The sequence below is a fragment of the Myotis yumanensis genome, unplaced genomic scaffold (assembly GCF_028538775.1).
Source record: "Myotis yumanensis isolate MYYU_CA2020_CCGP unplaced genomic scaffold, mMyoYum1.0.hap1 SCAF_1, whole genome shotgun sequence".
Lineage (NCBI taxonomy): Eukaryota > Metazoa > Chordata > Mammalia > Chiroptera > Vespertilionidae > Myotis > Myotis yumanensis.
This window is the reverse complement of record NW_027223752.1, coordinates 63196935-63213024: the sequence shown is the minus strand read 5'-3', so window position 1 is coordinate 63213024 and position 16090 is coordinate 63196935. Positions and strand designations below refer to the sequence as shown.

General features: G+C 43.0%; 1 protein-coding gene across 1 annotated transcript in view; it reads right to left on the bottom strand.

The window, feature by feature from the left end:
• Positions 1-11611: 11611 nt before the first annotated feature.
• CYP19A1 (cytochrome P450 family 19 subfamily A member 1) overlaps positions 11612-16090 on the bottom strand; it is a 32970-nt gene continuing 28491 nt past the window's right edge. The window contains exons 8-9 of the mRNA XM_070404607.1: positions 13367-13608; positions 11612-11863 (exon numbers count right to left, since the gene is read on the bottom strand). Coding sequence (XP_070260708.1) covers positions 11612-11863; positions 13367-13608 — 494 coding nt within the window. The remainder of the gene's footprint in view (positions 11864-13366; positions 13609-16090) is intronic.

Genomic DNA, 16090 nt, shown 5'->3' with positions numbered 1-16090 from the left:
TCTCTCATATAATTAGTGACTTTGAGCATGTTTTCATATGTCTTTCGGCCTTCTGTATGTCCTCTTTCGAAAGGGTCTATCTGGTCCCTTGCCCATATTTTTGATTGGATTGTTTATCTTCCTATTGTTAAGTTTCATGAGTTCCCTGTAAATGTTGGAGATTAAACCCTTATCGGTGATATCATTGGCAAATATGTTCTCCCATGTAGTGGGTCTTCTTGTTGTTTTGTTGATGGTTTCCTTTGCTGTGCAAAAGCTTTTAATTTTGATATAGTCCCATTTGTTTATTTTCTCTTTAGTTTCCATTGCCCTAGGAGCATTATCAGAGAAGAAATTCCTTTGGCATATGTTTGTGATTTCGCTGCCTGTGGATTCCTCTAGTATTTTTATGGTTTCCCGTCTTACGTTTAAGTCTTTTATCCATTTTGAGTTTATTTTTGTGTATGGTGTGAGTTGGTGATCTAGTTTCATCTTTTTGCATGTATCTGTCCAATTTTCCCAACATCATTTATTGAAGAGACTGTCTTGCCTCCTTAGTCGAATATTAATTGGGCATAGAGGTTTGGGTCGATTTCTGGGTTCTCTGTTCTATTCCATTGATCTATATGTCTGTTCTTGTGCCAGTACCAAGCTGTTTTAAGAACAGTGGCTTTGTAATACAGTTTGATATCTGGTATTGAGATCCCACCAACTTTGTTCTTCTTTCTCAGGATTGTTGCTGCTATTCGAGGTCTTTTTTTATTCCAGATGAATTTTTGGAACGTTCGTTCTAGATCTGTGAAATATGCCGTTGGTAATTTAATGGGGATTGAATTGAATCTATAGATTGCTTTGGGTAGTATGGACATTTTGATGATGTTGATTCTACCAGGCAAGCAAATTCTGATCTGTGCCACTCAACAACCCTAACAGGCAGGCACTATGTTTCCCTTCATTTTCAAATGTAGAAACCAAATGTAGAGAATAACTTCTCCCATGTCACAGCTCCTCTCTCACCTGGTGATGATTTAAACTCAAGTGCCTTGTCTGGAGCCAGCCAGACACTCAGGAATCTGAAATGATAGAGCAAATGAGCATTTATGAGACTTTTCATTTTACTAGACAGTAAAACGAATCATACTGGCTTTTCACTGCTGGTCTCTGGCTAACAGCCCGATTTGCTGAGAGGCAGGCTGCCCTCCCCTCTGCTAGGAGCTGCCTGACTGCAAACCTGACAACCCTTTCCCAGGTCTTCCCTCTGCTGGCTGATGTGAGGATAGCAGGGTTTTCTCCCGGGTTGTTGCAAGAGCATCTTCAATGAGGGTGAGGTGGAGGCCCATTGCTTGGCCCTTCTGCCGGTTTAGGGGGATGTTAATATTCCCAAACCCCAGACTGGGACATGTGCCCTGATAAATAGGAATGCCTTAGGATAGACTGTTTAAAATTGGTTGCTGTTTTGGCAGATCTAGTTTGTGTGGTTACTCGACATAGGGTGGAGGCAGTATGGAGGAGCTGAAGTGCAGTTTTAAAAGCACTGAACAAGAATCAGTGTTGGGGTCCAACCCCAACGGGTCCAGGGATCCCCAAAGGTGTGGACGGAGTCGGCGAAGAATGAATGACATGGAAACTGGTTTCAGTTCATCAGCATAGCGAGGTTCTCCCTCCAGTATCTCCAGCGAAGTTCTGGTTAGGAACTCCAACCAAGTTCTGGTCAGGATCTCCAACCAAGTTCTGGTGCCATGTTCTCTCGCTAGGTTCTCCAGCCAGGTTCTCCAGCTTCTCCATTATTGTCTTGTTACATCTGTATTTATACCAGCCGATTTTAATCCTGTCAATTTCTATTACAAAGGTTAGGGCGTTTCTTATCTCCATTCCAGGGAGTAAAGATTATGTAGCTTAACTACCCGCCTGGCACTTAATTAAGGGGTTGTATCCCCTCCCTAACCTCAGGGAAAAATCCCCACCTGGGGAAACAACCTTTCTCAGAGAGGTGACCTTGGTTAAAACACATGGCACTAAGGAGAGCAAACATATTAAGAACAATATGCTATATATGCCAGGTCCCTTGAAACATATGCTGTGCAGATGTTTCTTTCTTGCAGCGACTGTGTCAAGCAGCAAGGATGGACCGGCTTCTGGCAAATCAGGAGACCTGGGGTCTGGTCTCAACAGGACCACCTACCAGAGTGGCAGTTATCCTCATTTTCAAAGCAAAGCATTGGACTGTAGGACTCTCTAATGGCCCTTCCGTCCTAAACCTCCACCTCTAAGTCCTTTGAAGATTCTCCCAAGTCAGGTCTCCTTCAGGTTACCTTCTCACTCTAAATCTCCTCCCCAACACCCATTTCTGGCTTGCTGACCTGTGTCCCACTGTGGCCAGATAACTTGCTGTGTCCCAGGTATTGCCCATTTCTCCTGACCCCAAGCTTGGCCTTTGTAAGGCATCTTTAGGCTCAAACTAACCAAGGACAGGAATCTTGTAGTTTGGAAGGCAAGCTAGGCTGCACTTCTTGGTATTTGGGCCAGCTTGCCTCCCACCCATTGGCAAGACCAAACTCAGGATATAGAAAGAGAGAAGGAACAGAAAACAATAGTTATATGGGATTTGGGGGGTGGGGGGTGGGATGGGAACTAAAGAGTGAGTTTAATGTAATATCAAACCTTTAACCAATGTGATCATTTACCAGGCATTCTATAAGGAAGGCATTTCTACCACCCACATTTGTTCATGGGAATTGAGGCCAAGAAGAGCTACAAAGTCCACAGTCACATAGCCAACACATGGCTGAGCTGGGACCCACGACCAGGTCATCTACACCAGATCCACAGCTTGCCCCATCAGAAATGCGCCAGGCCTGAGAGTCCAGACGCTAGTAATTAGTCCGAGAAGGAAGCGGTCCCAGTGAAGACAGGCCCACCCACTCTTCCATGAGAGCACCTGATGAGAGTATCTCCTCTCCTTCTGGAACAATTCTGCACTTGGATTTATTACATATGCCTAGATGTCTCTTGCTCAGGCTTCCTGGTGCAGATGCTGGTCTAAGCCGGGCCTGTGTTGTCCTGCACTGACTGCCTGGACCTGTGTGTGGCATAGTTAGAGTCAGGCTTTGGATGACTCTCATCTTCCCCGACCCTCTGTTTCCTCATCTACTAGATGGGGGTGGTAATACCCATCACAAAGGTAGAGTGAAGAATTAAAACAAGATCTGAGGGGAAAGCTTTTTACAACGTGCAGAACCATCATGTGTTAGAACTTGGCAGGGGGTTAGGGGGCAGGGGTAGAGGAACTTACCTGCCAGCTCCTCCAGTCTGCTATCCCACCCCTGCACTTCTGGATTGGGTTGCTCATCCCCTCCAGCAGCTGCTAGGGAAACCAGACCCTGTACCCTAAATACAAGGGATCAGGAGCAATGAGCCGAGCCAGAGGCCCATGGATGGGACCTGGGTGCAGAGCTGCTGAGGCTCCAGCTGCGGCAGAACGAGCTAACTCCAGGCCTTAATCAGGAGAAGCAGAGATAGCCAGAGGTGTCAAGAAATAAGGGCATGGCAACTGTTGGTGCTTTCCATTGAGCAAATGCCGAGGTCTTGGGGAAACTGGTGCCAAGGAGATCTGGAGAGGCACATAAAGTTGTTGAGATCCAGCAGTGGAGACCTGAGGAGCCCAGAAATCCCCAAGAGAAATGTTGTGGGGGCTGGGCTTCCTGTGCCAGTAGGGGTGGGAGCTAGACCCAGGCAGACATAGCTATTGCTGCTAACATGACCTCATGGCCAACCTTGGTGTTATCTGGGGAACTAAGAGTTACCAAAGAATTTTTGTTATTTACTTTGGAGCACACACATTATACACATTTATTCAGCCCCAGATAGAGGCTTCTGTGGTGAAGGACAAATTATTTTTCTTAATTTTCAACCCATCATGAACCAATAGTTAAGAAAATTTAATAAAATTAAAATACTAGAGCCCTGACCGGTTTGGCTCAGTGGATAGAACATCGGCTGAGAACTGAAGGGTCCCAGGTTCGATTCCAGTCAAGGGCATGTACCTTGGTTGCGGGCACATCCCCAGTAGGGAGTATGTAGGAGGCAGCTGATCGATATTTCTCTCTCATCGATGTTTTTAACTCTCTATCCTACTCCCTTCCTCTCTGTATAAAATCAATAATAAAAAAAGCCAGTGGCTTTAAACATTAAAATACTAGAAAATGAAATAAAAATGCCCAAATCAGTCTCTACCCTCTAGTGAGACAAGTCCTCTGATCATGTGGTCAAAACATGTGGTCATGTTACGTTGCCTTAAAATTTCTAAGTGATGACTCTGTGTATCTATGACATGACTGTGGTCATTCCTCACCTACTGCCCTGAGGCAAATGTTCAAACTTATAGGCAAATGCCTTGCTACTGAAGAAAAATCTGACCTTTGTGTTTGTTTTACTTGAACTACACAGACCAGATCCCAGCATTGAGTGAATTCCTGCTTGACTCCTTTCCATAGAAGGCCAGTTTCAAAGCAGAGTCAGAATCCAATAGAAGACTATGGATTAAAAGTGGGTTTTCAACCACTTCACACCCATTAGGATGAATACTGCGAAATAAAACTAGAAAATAAGTGTTATAGAGGATGTGGAGAAATTGGAACCCTTGTACACTGTTGGTGGAAATGTAGAATGGTGCAGCTACTATGGAAAATAGTATGGTTGCCCTAGCTGGTTTGGCTTAGTGGATAGAGTGTTGGCCTGCAGACTGAAGGATCCCGGGTTCGATTCCGCTCAAAGGCACATCCCCAGTAGGGGGTGTGCAGGAGGCAGCCAATCAATGATTTTCTCTCATCGTTGATGTTTCTACCTCTCTCTCTCCCTCGCACTGAAATAAATAAAAATATATTTTAAAAGAAAATAGTATGATTGGTCTCAAAAAATTAAAAATAGAACTACCATATGATCTAGCTATTCCTCTTTTGGGTATATATAAAAAAATTGAAAATAGGAACTTGAAAATATATGTATGCACCCATGTCCATAGCAGTATTAATCACAATAGCCAAAAGATGGAAGCAACCTGAATGCCCACGAACAGACTATTAGATAAACAAAATGTGATATATACATACAATGGATATTATTCAGCTTTAAAAAAGGAAGGAACATGCTACAATGTAGATGAACATTGAGGACATTATACTAAGTGAAATAAGCTGGTCACAAAAGGATAAATACTGTTTGATTTTATTTCACTTATATGAGGTACCTAGAGTAGTCAAAATCATAGAGACAGAAGGTAAAATGATGGTTGTCAGGGACTATGGGGTGGATAAAATGGAAAGTTATTGTTAAATAGATATAGACTCAGTTTTGCAAGATGAAAGGAATTCTAGAGATGGATGTTGGTGATGGTTGCACAACAATGTGAATATACTTAATCTACTGAACTGCACACTTAAAGATGATTAAGATGGTAAATTTTGTTTCATGTGTATTTTCCAGCAATACACATTTTTTTAAAAGGGAAAAAGAGGAAAAAAATGTGGTTTTCCACTTATGCCTCCTGATCTGTGCATCTCATGACTGCCATTACCATAAGCTTAATGCCAGTCCCTTAGAAATGCAAGGATGACTTGAAAACTTCATGTGCCAATTTATTTCCTCCAATTTCGCCTGTAATAGAACCACAGTTCATGGGAAAAAGAAAAGCAACTTGAATATGGGCCAAGTAGACGAGGCTGGCGCACATCCAGACCTTGGTGGAATGATGTGTTGAAGTAGTCGGCTGCATTCATCAACAGGAAAAACATCCTTTGCCGTTTCAGTCTTGCTTTATTTATGCTTCAGGAAGGGAGGGCCAATGTCAGGCCGGAGCAGAGGGCAGGGAGGCCCCTGCCCTGGGAGGCAGCCTCAAGAGCTGAACTGAAATTTAGACCCCACCCCTGGGTATAGTACTACTGCAGAGGCAGTGAGCAGCCCTCCATGCTGGGCAGAGTGTAGCCCAAGCCTTCTTGAGAGCTCAGTAAGCATGCGGAAGAAGCAGGAAACTGAGCCTCTCGCTTGTCTTGCTGCCCATGAGCTGTGTGGCTTTAGGCAGAGTTCCTAACCTCTAAGACTTCACAGTTTGTTGATGGTGGATTGTGTCCTCTCCAACAATAACATTCCATATATCTATGAAAACAGTAAAAATCCTATAAAGAATTTCTTCTGAAAACCTGAGTTAATATGCAATTGCTTCATCCTCATGAACTTACGCCACTTTTATTTCCATAATCTGTAATTGCAAGATCTTTTGAAAATGGCAGTTGATTAACTTCTTTTCTTTTTTTGTGATTAAGAGAAGGAAGCTTCTTTGATTGCCTTTATAGGTACTTTTAAGTTATCTATATTTGGATCATAAGTAACTAGAAGCTCTGAGAATGTATCAGCGTTAAGAGTACATCTTTCTGAGTCTGAGTAAAGATCACATGATCTCACTCATTTATGGATAATAAAGACCATTATAAACTTATGAACAAAAATAGATACAGAGGCAGAGCAGCCTCGAACAGACTGTAAAACTACAGCGGGAAGACCAGGGAGGGTTGGGGGGTGGAAGGGGGGGTGTAAGAGATCAACCGAAGGACTCGTATGCATGCATATAAGCATAACCAATGGACATAAGACACTGGGGGATAGGGGAGGCCAGGGGATTGTCAAGGGCGGGGGAAAAAGGAGACATATGTAATACTCTTTGTAATACTTTAAGCAATAAAAAAAAGTAAAAAAAAAATATGTGAAAAGTCAGTCAAGCCAGTTGGTTAATATTTTTAAAAACAAAAAATGTGAAACCTGTGAATTTAAAACAAATTAATTTGTGTCAAATAAATCTTATAAAAATACTTTGGGCCAAAGTGTGGAGAAAGCAAGTCTGTAATATCGGGTTGGCCTGAAGCATGTGTGTCATAAACCTAATGAACACACACACACACACACACACACACACACAAAAGATCAGGTTGTTCCATAAGAACTGTTTCTTGATCTGCTATTGTTAGATGCTTCTAACCCAAGTGGTTTTATTGGGAATTATGCTCATAAAGGCTGAGCATTTTAATTATAATTTATAATTTAATTATAATCATAATTTAATTATACTTAGAACAAAGTATCTTAACCTAAGTAAAAACAGCAAGATGGGTCTTTCTGTGTTCACTATTGCCCAGCCTTTCCATGTGGTAGAAACAATGGACACTGGCTCCATCTCTGTGCTTCCCCAACCCTTTTACTTGATTAGCCATGGGCAAGCATTAAACCTCTCCAGGCCTCAGTTTCCACAGTGAGCAGAGGAGGCTAAGGCAGGGGCTGAGCCATAGGTCTATATAGGTCCTTCAACTCTGAGGGTCTTTGAGGCTGGCTCTGATTCATTTGGGGGTCTAGACAGTGAAGCCTGATACTGATGGTAATTTTGAGTGAGGAGGAGAGCTGGTTGCTGATGGGAGGTTTAGGAAATCCAGCCCTGGGAGCAGATTAAAAGGGCAGAGTTTCTACCTCGGGAAGAGAATACAAAATACAGGCCTCAGTTGTGACCGTAAAATGAGCACTTGATGTTAAGAAATCTGGGTTCAAGTTTCTTATTAGATCCCCCAGCTTCTATTCTCATTCCTCTGGGAGCCATTCTCCATACAGCAGCCAGAATGATTACTTCAAAATATAAATTAGGTCATGTCACCCTCTTGCTTAAACCCTCTGGTGACTTCATGTTCCACTTACACTGCACATACCTCATTAGTGTGCTGGTAAATGTTTAACAACAGGCTTTCTTGGAAGGTAGGGAGCATCTGGGAGGAGGGAGAAGAACCTTGATATATAGCATCTGTCAAATTTCCATGGAGTAAGTATTCCCACTAAGGCAATTGCAAAGCACCAACTTGATGTTTACAGCTCACAAAATTCCTGAAAACTCAATAGTTGACTTTCGTGAGCTGAAATGAGCCGGGACCATCATACCTCTGCTTCAAATCTAGCTTCTTACTGTGACCGTCATGGTCCAGCATGGTCTGCTTAGTCAGCTCAGTCCGCCATAACAAAATACTATAGACCAGAGGTCCTCAAACTTTTTAAACGGGGGGCCAGTTCACTGTCCCTCAGACATTCCACACATGCGCACTGTGGGCCGGGACGAGTCAGCTGCTAAGCAGGACAGGCAGCGGCAGCAAAAACACCCGGCAGGCCGGATAAATGTTTTCGGTGGGCTGCATGTGGCCCGCGGGCCGTAGTTTGAGGACCCGTGCTATAGACTGAGTGGCTTAAACAATCAAAATTAATTTTGTTACAGTTCTGGAGGCTGGAAGCCCCACATCAAGGTCTGGCCAGTGTTATGTTTATGAATAAAACTAGAGGCCTGGTGCACAAAAATTTGTGCATGGGGGGTGTCCCTCAGCCCGGCCTGTACCCTCTTGCAGTCTGGGACCCCTTGGGGGATGACCACCTCCTGGCTTAGGCCCGCTCCCGGGGGGATTGGACCTAAGCTGGCAATCAGACATTCCTCTGGCAGCCCGGCAGCCCTCAGGGGATGTCCACTTGCCAGCGGGGAGCAGACCTAAGCTGCAGTCGGACATCCTTAGTGCTGCTGAGGAGGCAGGAGAGGCTCCCACCACCACTGCTGTACTGGCAGCCGTCAGCCTGGCTTGTGGCTGAGCAGAGTTCCCCCTGTGGGAGTGCACTGACCACCAGGGGGCAGCTCCTGCATTGAGCGTCTGCCCCCTGGTGGTCAGTGGGTGTCATAGTGACCAGTCATTCCCAGTCTTTCTGCTGTTAGGGTCAGTTTGCATATTACCCTTTTATTATATAGGATAGAGGCCTGGTGCATGGGTGGGGGCCAGCTGGTTTGCCCTTCAGGATGGGGGGTCCCCACTGGGGTGCCACTGGGGTGCCTGGCCAGCCTGGGTGAGGGGCTGATGGCTGTTTTCAGGCTGGACACACCACCTTTAGGGTGGGGGGTCCCCACTGGGGTGCCTGGCCAGTCTGGGTGAAGGGCTAAGGGCCGTTTTCAGGCTGGCCAAGCCTCCCCAGCGACAGAAGCCCCCAGCCTCTCCTTTTTTTCTTTTTCTTTTTCTGAGATTTATTTACCTTCTATAATTGAAACTTTGTAGCCTTGGGTGGAGCTCAGAGCCGGCCAGGGCTTGGCTTCTTCCATCGCCAGGGGCAACCCAAGGCTCCAGCTCAGTGGTCACGGCCGGCTGAAAGCAGGTATCTGGGGTTTATTTACCTTCCATAATTGAAACTTTGTTGCTTTGAGTGTAGCTTAGAGCTGACCGCTTCGCCATCTTTGTTGGCAGTTAATTTGCATATCTCACTGATTAGCCAATGGGAGGCGTAGCAAAGGTATGGTCAATTACCATGTTTGTCTATTATTAGGTAAGAAAATAACAGAACCAAAGCATTGTAAATGACTGTAGAGCACTGCTGTTGTCATCCATATTAATGGATGAGTCTACTAAGGTCCAGATTGGTAAGAGGACAACATATTTTTTGTATCAGTGTTATCTATACACAACTATATCAACCTCTCATTTTACTTTGACAGTATAGACATAGGCCTTGGCTACATAAAATACAATAGATGGCCCAGCTGGTATGGCTCAGTTGGTTGAATGTCAACCTATGAACCCGGAGGTCACAGTTCAATTCCCAGTTAGGGCCCATGCCTGGGTTGTGGGCTCGATCCTCAGGGTGGGGCATGCAGGAGGCAACCATTCAGTTATTCTCTTTTATCATTGATGTTTCTATCTCTCTATCCCTCTCCCTTCCTCTCTCTCTAAAAATCAATAAAAACATATTAAAAAATATAATAGATGTTCCAAGGGAATTGGATGGGTGAGGTACACTGATCCAGTCTGTTTTTCTTTACTATGCTGCTCCAGTCAGAGCAAAGTAAACAGTGTGTTAATAATCACCGAGTGGATTAACTTGGATACTTTAATTATAAAATCCTGGCCTTGCTTTCAGAGGTCTGAATTATTTAGCTGATTGTCTAGACCTGACTACAGAAATATCAAGGCACACAGGCATATTTATATATATGTTGGGGCCATATAAATGATTCAAATATTTTAAGTTCAAATATTTCCTTTTTTACTAATGCCCATCCTCTAATTCTTAGAATACCTGCCTCCTCTTTACTTGGTTTCTAGGGTCAATTGAGAGTATGAGCAAGCATCTATTCAGTACTGATCTTCACAGTAAATATGGGATGGATTACAAAAGAAAGAAAAAAGCCCCTTCTTTCAAGGAGCTTACATTCTCATTTTATACTCAACTGTTGCCCTATTGCCAAACAGTAGGAGGAAAAGAATATTCAGATGTTGCAGTGACAGTTGACTCAATGGCAAACATTTACATTTTGTAAATGAGTTTAATTTTTCAGCTTTTAAATGACATTCAGTTGAAACAGTCATACTATAATACATGTGGTATTTAAAAAATTAACTGATCTATTTGATTCCCTCTAGTGAGCTACTTCCACGGTGTACATTTTATCCATGGCTACATATAACGATTCAATAAACTAGACAATTGTTCAATCTCTACAGCAACTATTAAATCTGAGGTAGGATAAATAATGGTTGCAGGGGTTCTACACTGATCACATTCTCTACTTGCCCTTGGCTTTGGGATCATAGAAAGAGAGGGAGGAAATGTTGAGGGAGAAAGATAATGCAGTGGGAGTATCACTCCATAGAAGTTTGAGCCCACTGGGCTGTAGAATTAGAAATAGATTTAGAGGACTTCTCCTCCCCCACATCATTGGAATTGCTGTAAGAGTTACTGAATGCCATTATTTAAAGTTATTTCTCGGTTAGCCATACTAATGGAGCTAAGAAATAATGCACACATGAAAAAACATTTGAATTTGAAATGCAATGTGTGACTTTCTGTTCCTACAGCAGATATATGGTCCTAATTATGTTTCACTTGAATAATTTCTAAGTTACCTTGTATTACCCGAATCTACATCTATTATAGAAGAAATAAGTGGCTGAAGAATGAATTGAGAGACTGAGAAAGGATAGTCTCCTATTTAACTTTTGCTATAGACAAGTCACATGTGGATAAATAAGAGTTAATTAAATACAATTCATAAGAAAAGTCAAATGCTGAATTTGTATTTTTCCAAAGACTATGAGTGCTACAGTCCCACTGAAACCAACTCAAACACTTATTCACACTAGTAGGTGTGTTTGGCTCTAGGCCCCCAGACATTGGCCTGGTGTTTCTAATCGACTTGAGTGATTCTGCCCCAGGCATTCAGCTGCTCTTGGGACAGGGCAGGGCAGTGGTGATCCCATGGGAAGCCAGTTATAAGTTTTGCTGATGATCTATCTTTTCCAACACGTGTTATGGAATTGGGCCTTTAAGACTGCAGTTTCTTCACTGACCATTTCCCCTGCAAACTCTTGGCCTCTGTGTTTTCTCTTGCTCTGTTTCTCTGGTTTGAACAAGATCAGGTGACTGATGTCTCTTAGTTTGCTGACAACCCATAGGAGGTATGTCTGTAAAATGCCATAGATCACCGAATGTTCACTGTGAGGATGATGCTATCTGGCAAAGATGAATGGTTTTCTTGTGAACTGATGAGAAGTGCTCCAGAGTAGGTACTGACCAGTCTTCTTCAGCATTTGAGGCACTTGTCTGAATTTCTTGGGATAAAAATCATATCCAGGAAGTTGCTAGTCTCATCTGGGTGCACGGCCAAGTCATTTTTTACCTGCATCTCATCAACACATACTCGACCTTGCGGTGTCTGCACGTGGAATCGTCTCAGAAGTGTAACCAGGATGACTTTCATCATCACCATGGCGATGTATTTCCCTGCACAGCTACGGGGCCCAAAACCAAATGGCTGAAAATACCTGTAAGGAACCTATGAAAATGATCAGACAATTAGCCAGGGTTTTAAAGGCTAGAATCATGTAGTTGCTGTTTGATTTACCCTGAAAATACTGGCCAATCAGAATGCTCTGGTTTGGGGTCTGAGCCATACTGCTCCTTCACTGAGATGAATGACTGTAACCCATTTAAGCTCCTTTGTCCATCCAGTTTGATTCACCCCCTGTGCTACACACCCAACCTTGGTCAGTACCCAGTTTTGATTTTCATATAAACGTGCTGGGTAAAGCAATGCAGATCATTTTATTACAGCCACTGTTACTCAAGTAGCTCTCTGAGATGGCCACAACTTACTACTCTGCAAGTCACCAAGGCAAAGACTACTTTTGTGAAATGTCATATAACTTGATGACATTTAGGGAAAGATGCAGATTTCTGACCCAGTAGTGCCAATCATCTAAATATTTTTAGTTATGCAAAAAATTAATGGGTATCACATCTTCTGTCTTGTCCACATTTGGACTTACATAGTGCCTGACATATAGTAGATTTCCACTAAGTCTTTTTTTTTCTTAATCCTCACCCAAGGATAACTTTTTTTTATTGATATTAGAGAGAGAGGAAGGAAAAAGGAGAGAGAGAAGCAGTGATGTGAGAAACATCAATCAGCTACCTCCTGCACATGTCCCAACTGGGGATGGAACCAATATTCTGGGTATGTGCCCTGCCTGGGAATTGAACCTGTGACCCTTTGGTGCATAGGATGACAGGCTAACCAACTGAGCCAGACCAGCCAGTGCCAAATAAGTTTTGTTGATCAATTGTCAACATGGCATGGGTCGCTCATACAGAAACAGGAAAAAATTAGAGAACTGGATTATCATTTTTCTATACCATAAGCAAATGGAAAAGAAGGCACTAAGGGAACTATCTGGATAATATGGGTTAAAAAATCATTGCCTGAAATTTGACAGGAAGGAAGCAGATCTCCAGTATACTCCAGTGACAGAAAAAAAAAGTCGAAGCTCTTCTAGTTACCGAGTCCTGTTTAGAATGAGAACTAGTGCTTGTGGGGCCCATTGGGTGACCCAAAGGCAGACTACAAAGACCAAATCTTTTGGTCTCATTTGATTTCTACCTGAAGCAGAAGTGAACTTTTTTTTGGCTTGGGTACTGCTGTAGCTGAATTTACACGATGACAAAGTGGTAACTTTAAATGGAAAAGTAGGTTGGTTGGGTTAAACAAAACCTGCCTAATTTTAGTCAAATTCAGGTCTTGACTTTTTCATATTTTGACCTATTATGTGGCCACCATATAGATACTTCCCTGAGCTAGAGACCCAGCATCCTTGGCTTGCAGACAAATGTGGTAGCCATCGTCCAAGCTAGGGAAAATGTGTGTTTCTGGTGAGGCTACAGAGGGGAACAAGTAAACAGAATGAAATTGTTTGTACATGATGCAAGCACAGAACCAGACAGGATTTAACAGTTGACATTTTAAAGAGTGGTGTACTTGGTTTTAAGGAAGGGCACTTACATTTTTTGCAAAGTTTTCAAGAGTAAATTCATTAGGCTTGGGGAAGAACTCAAGTCTATGCATTCTTCCAATATTCAGGATAATATTAGTCCCCTTTTTCACTGGGTATCCATCAATGATGTCATCCCGTAAGGCTTTACGCATGACCAAGTCCACAACAGGCTGGTACCGCATGCTCTCATAAATAAAGTTTTCCACCACTTTCAATTTCTGAATATCATCAATTCGTATGTCTCTATCACCTATGGGAGCAGATAAAAAGGACAAAGAGGTAATGTTAGTTTCAACAGGAGATGGGCATTAAAACTTCCATAGTTTCCACTGAACAGTTTGCTCTTGTTTGGAAAAAATTTCATATTTTTAATTCTAATGCAAACAAGCAATCTGGGCCAAATATGTTATATTTGGCCTACAGAATGTTTTATAAAAATTCAGATTTGAAGCCAATTATCTTAAAAGCTGGGGGATTTCATAGAAAAGCTGGATTTTTCTAAAAATCCAGGTAACACTGGACTCACCTCCCCACATGGCAACAATGGGCTAAAGTTGAATGGCCGATGAGCCTTTAGAGAGGCAATCCCTCTGTAGTCTCATGTAGACCTACCCAATTTGCTCCAAACATTTATCTGCCTGGCCTCTATCGTCTTTGAGTTTTGCTCCCTACTCTAAATTCTTGGGGAAATTACTCTTCTCTAGTCAAAGCAAGACAGTGATTTTAGTCAGTTTCAATTTTCTCCTCTGGTTACCTGTGCAGTCATCTGCCCAGGACACATCACTGATGGTCCCTCCTCCCCATCTTATTAGGAACAACCTGTTGTGATAGAGTGGCAAGAATCCCCCTCCCACCACAACAAAATGCGTACCTCAGATCAGCCCTAGGTGTGCTGGGGATTGAAGGACACCCCCACCGTCTCAGACTGGCCTAACACTAGTCAGAGAAGCTTGAATTACTCCAAGAATTGGCAAAGCTTCAGAGTGTCCTCAAATGGGCTACCACTTTTTGCAGAATCCAAATTAGACCAGGGCTCTGAGGCATCCCTATCTCCTGTACAACTATGCCATGCAGGAAAGGTTTCATTTGGTCAGAGAACTCTAACAGCCCGGCCCCTCACATACTGCTCCTTGTACACTCTAATGGGTCTATGGAGTGTATTCATCTGGGATGAGGAGGTAGAAGGGAACATGATGGAGAAGGTAAGCAAAGGTGTATCCTAGGAAGGAATTACCTAGAGGCAACATGGACACATGTGCTTTGCAGAGGTCTGTTGAAGTGTCAGAGGGACATCATGGGGCACAAACACTTTTCACTTCTCAAAGAAATTGTATGAAAGGCCGTGTTCTCAAGAGTAATTCTCCCACCCCCTCCCACTTAGTCCCTGAACACCTCCTATGATTCTCTCTCTTCACTCCACTGAGTTTGCTTGTTGAAGTCTTCTCCCACCAGTCCGTGAGTCCCATCAGTACAGGGATGACACTGGCTTGTTCACCACTGTGCTCTGCACCTGGCATAGTACCTGTAACCTAACGGGGACATTCTGGGATTTGGAACCTGGGTGCTATTCTGGCTTCTTGTTACCTACCTTGCCAGGCAATTTCCTACCTACAGCCATGCATTTGCAGACCACTTCCCTCACATATTTAAATCTTGTCAACTATTTCAAGCAGTTTTAAATAGTATCTTTCCACAACCAAATAACTTGTTTCACAGGGATTGGGCAAGGTCAAGAAAGAAAAGTCTACATCATTATTGATATCTTGCCACATATGTCAGAATATATTCCTAAAAAGATTAGCCATATGAAAGACATTCCAAGTAAGGAATTCTGTTTTCTCTCAGAAAGCAATTCTGACTTCTGTATCTGACAGCGTTTCTATGGAAGGATGGTGATGTCAGGAACAGTGGGCAGAATGATGCTGAGGCTGGGGCAGAGAAGGGAAGAGGTAGTAAAAATTGCTTGAGCAGGGGCTCAAGAGCCCTTACAGAAGAGGAGGAATTGCTTAAGGGAGGAGAGGCCAGCACCAATGGACTGGGGGAGAGGAAAGTCCACCACTCCCCTGTCTCTCCTCCTCCTCTACCACCAACTGGAAATTCGTTTGTGAATGGACTGCTTGAAACCCAGAAACACTGCTATAAACGATAGCTATTTCCCTGATTGAACCCACAAGAGCCTTTGTCACTGATAAGGTAGGCAAAAAATTGTGCTTGATAAAATTTTAAAACTGCAAACAAATATGACCAGAGAGAAGTGTGTATGTGCACGTAAGAAAAAGAAAACACAGTGGTTTCCCCTGGGGAATGGGAATGAGGCTGGAGATGAGAGTGGAAGGAACTAGAGCAGTGGTTCTCAACCTTCCTAATGCCGCGACCCTTTAGTACAGTTCCTCATGTTGTGGTGACCCCCAACCATAAAATTATTTTCATTGCTACTTCATAACTATAATTTTGCTACTGTTATGAATCATAATGTAAATATCTGCTATGCAGGATGTATTTTCATTGTTACAAATTGAACATAATTAAAGCATAGTGATTAATCACAAAAACAATATGTAATTATATATGTGTTTTCCGATGGTCTTAGGGGACCCCTGTGAAAGGGTCGTTTGACCCCCACAAAGGCAGTGATGGCGAAACTTTTGAGCTCGGTGTGTCAGCATTTTGAAAAACCCTAACTTAACTCTGGTGTCGTGTCACATATAGAAATTTTTTGATATTTGCAACTA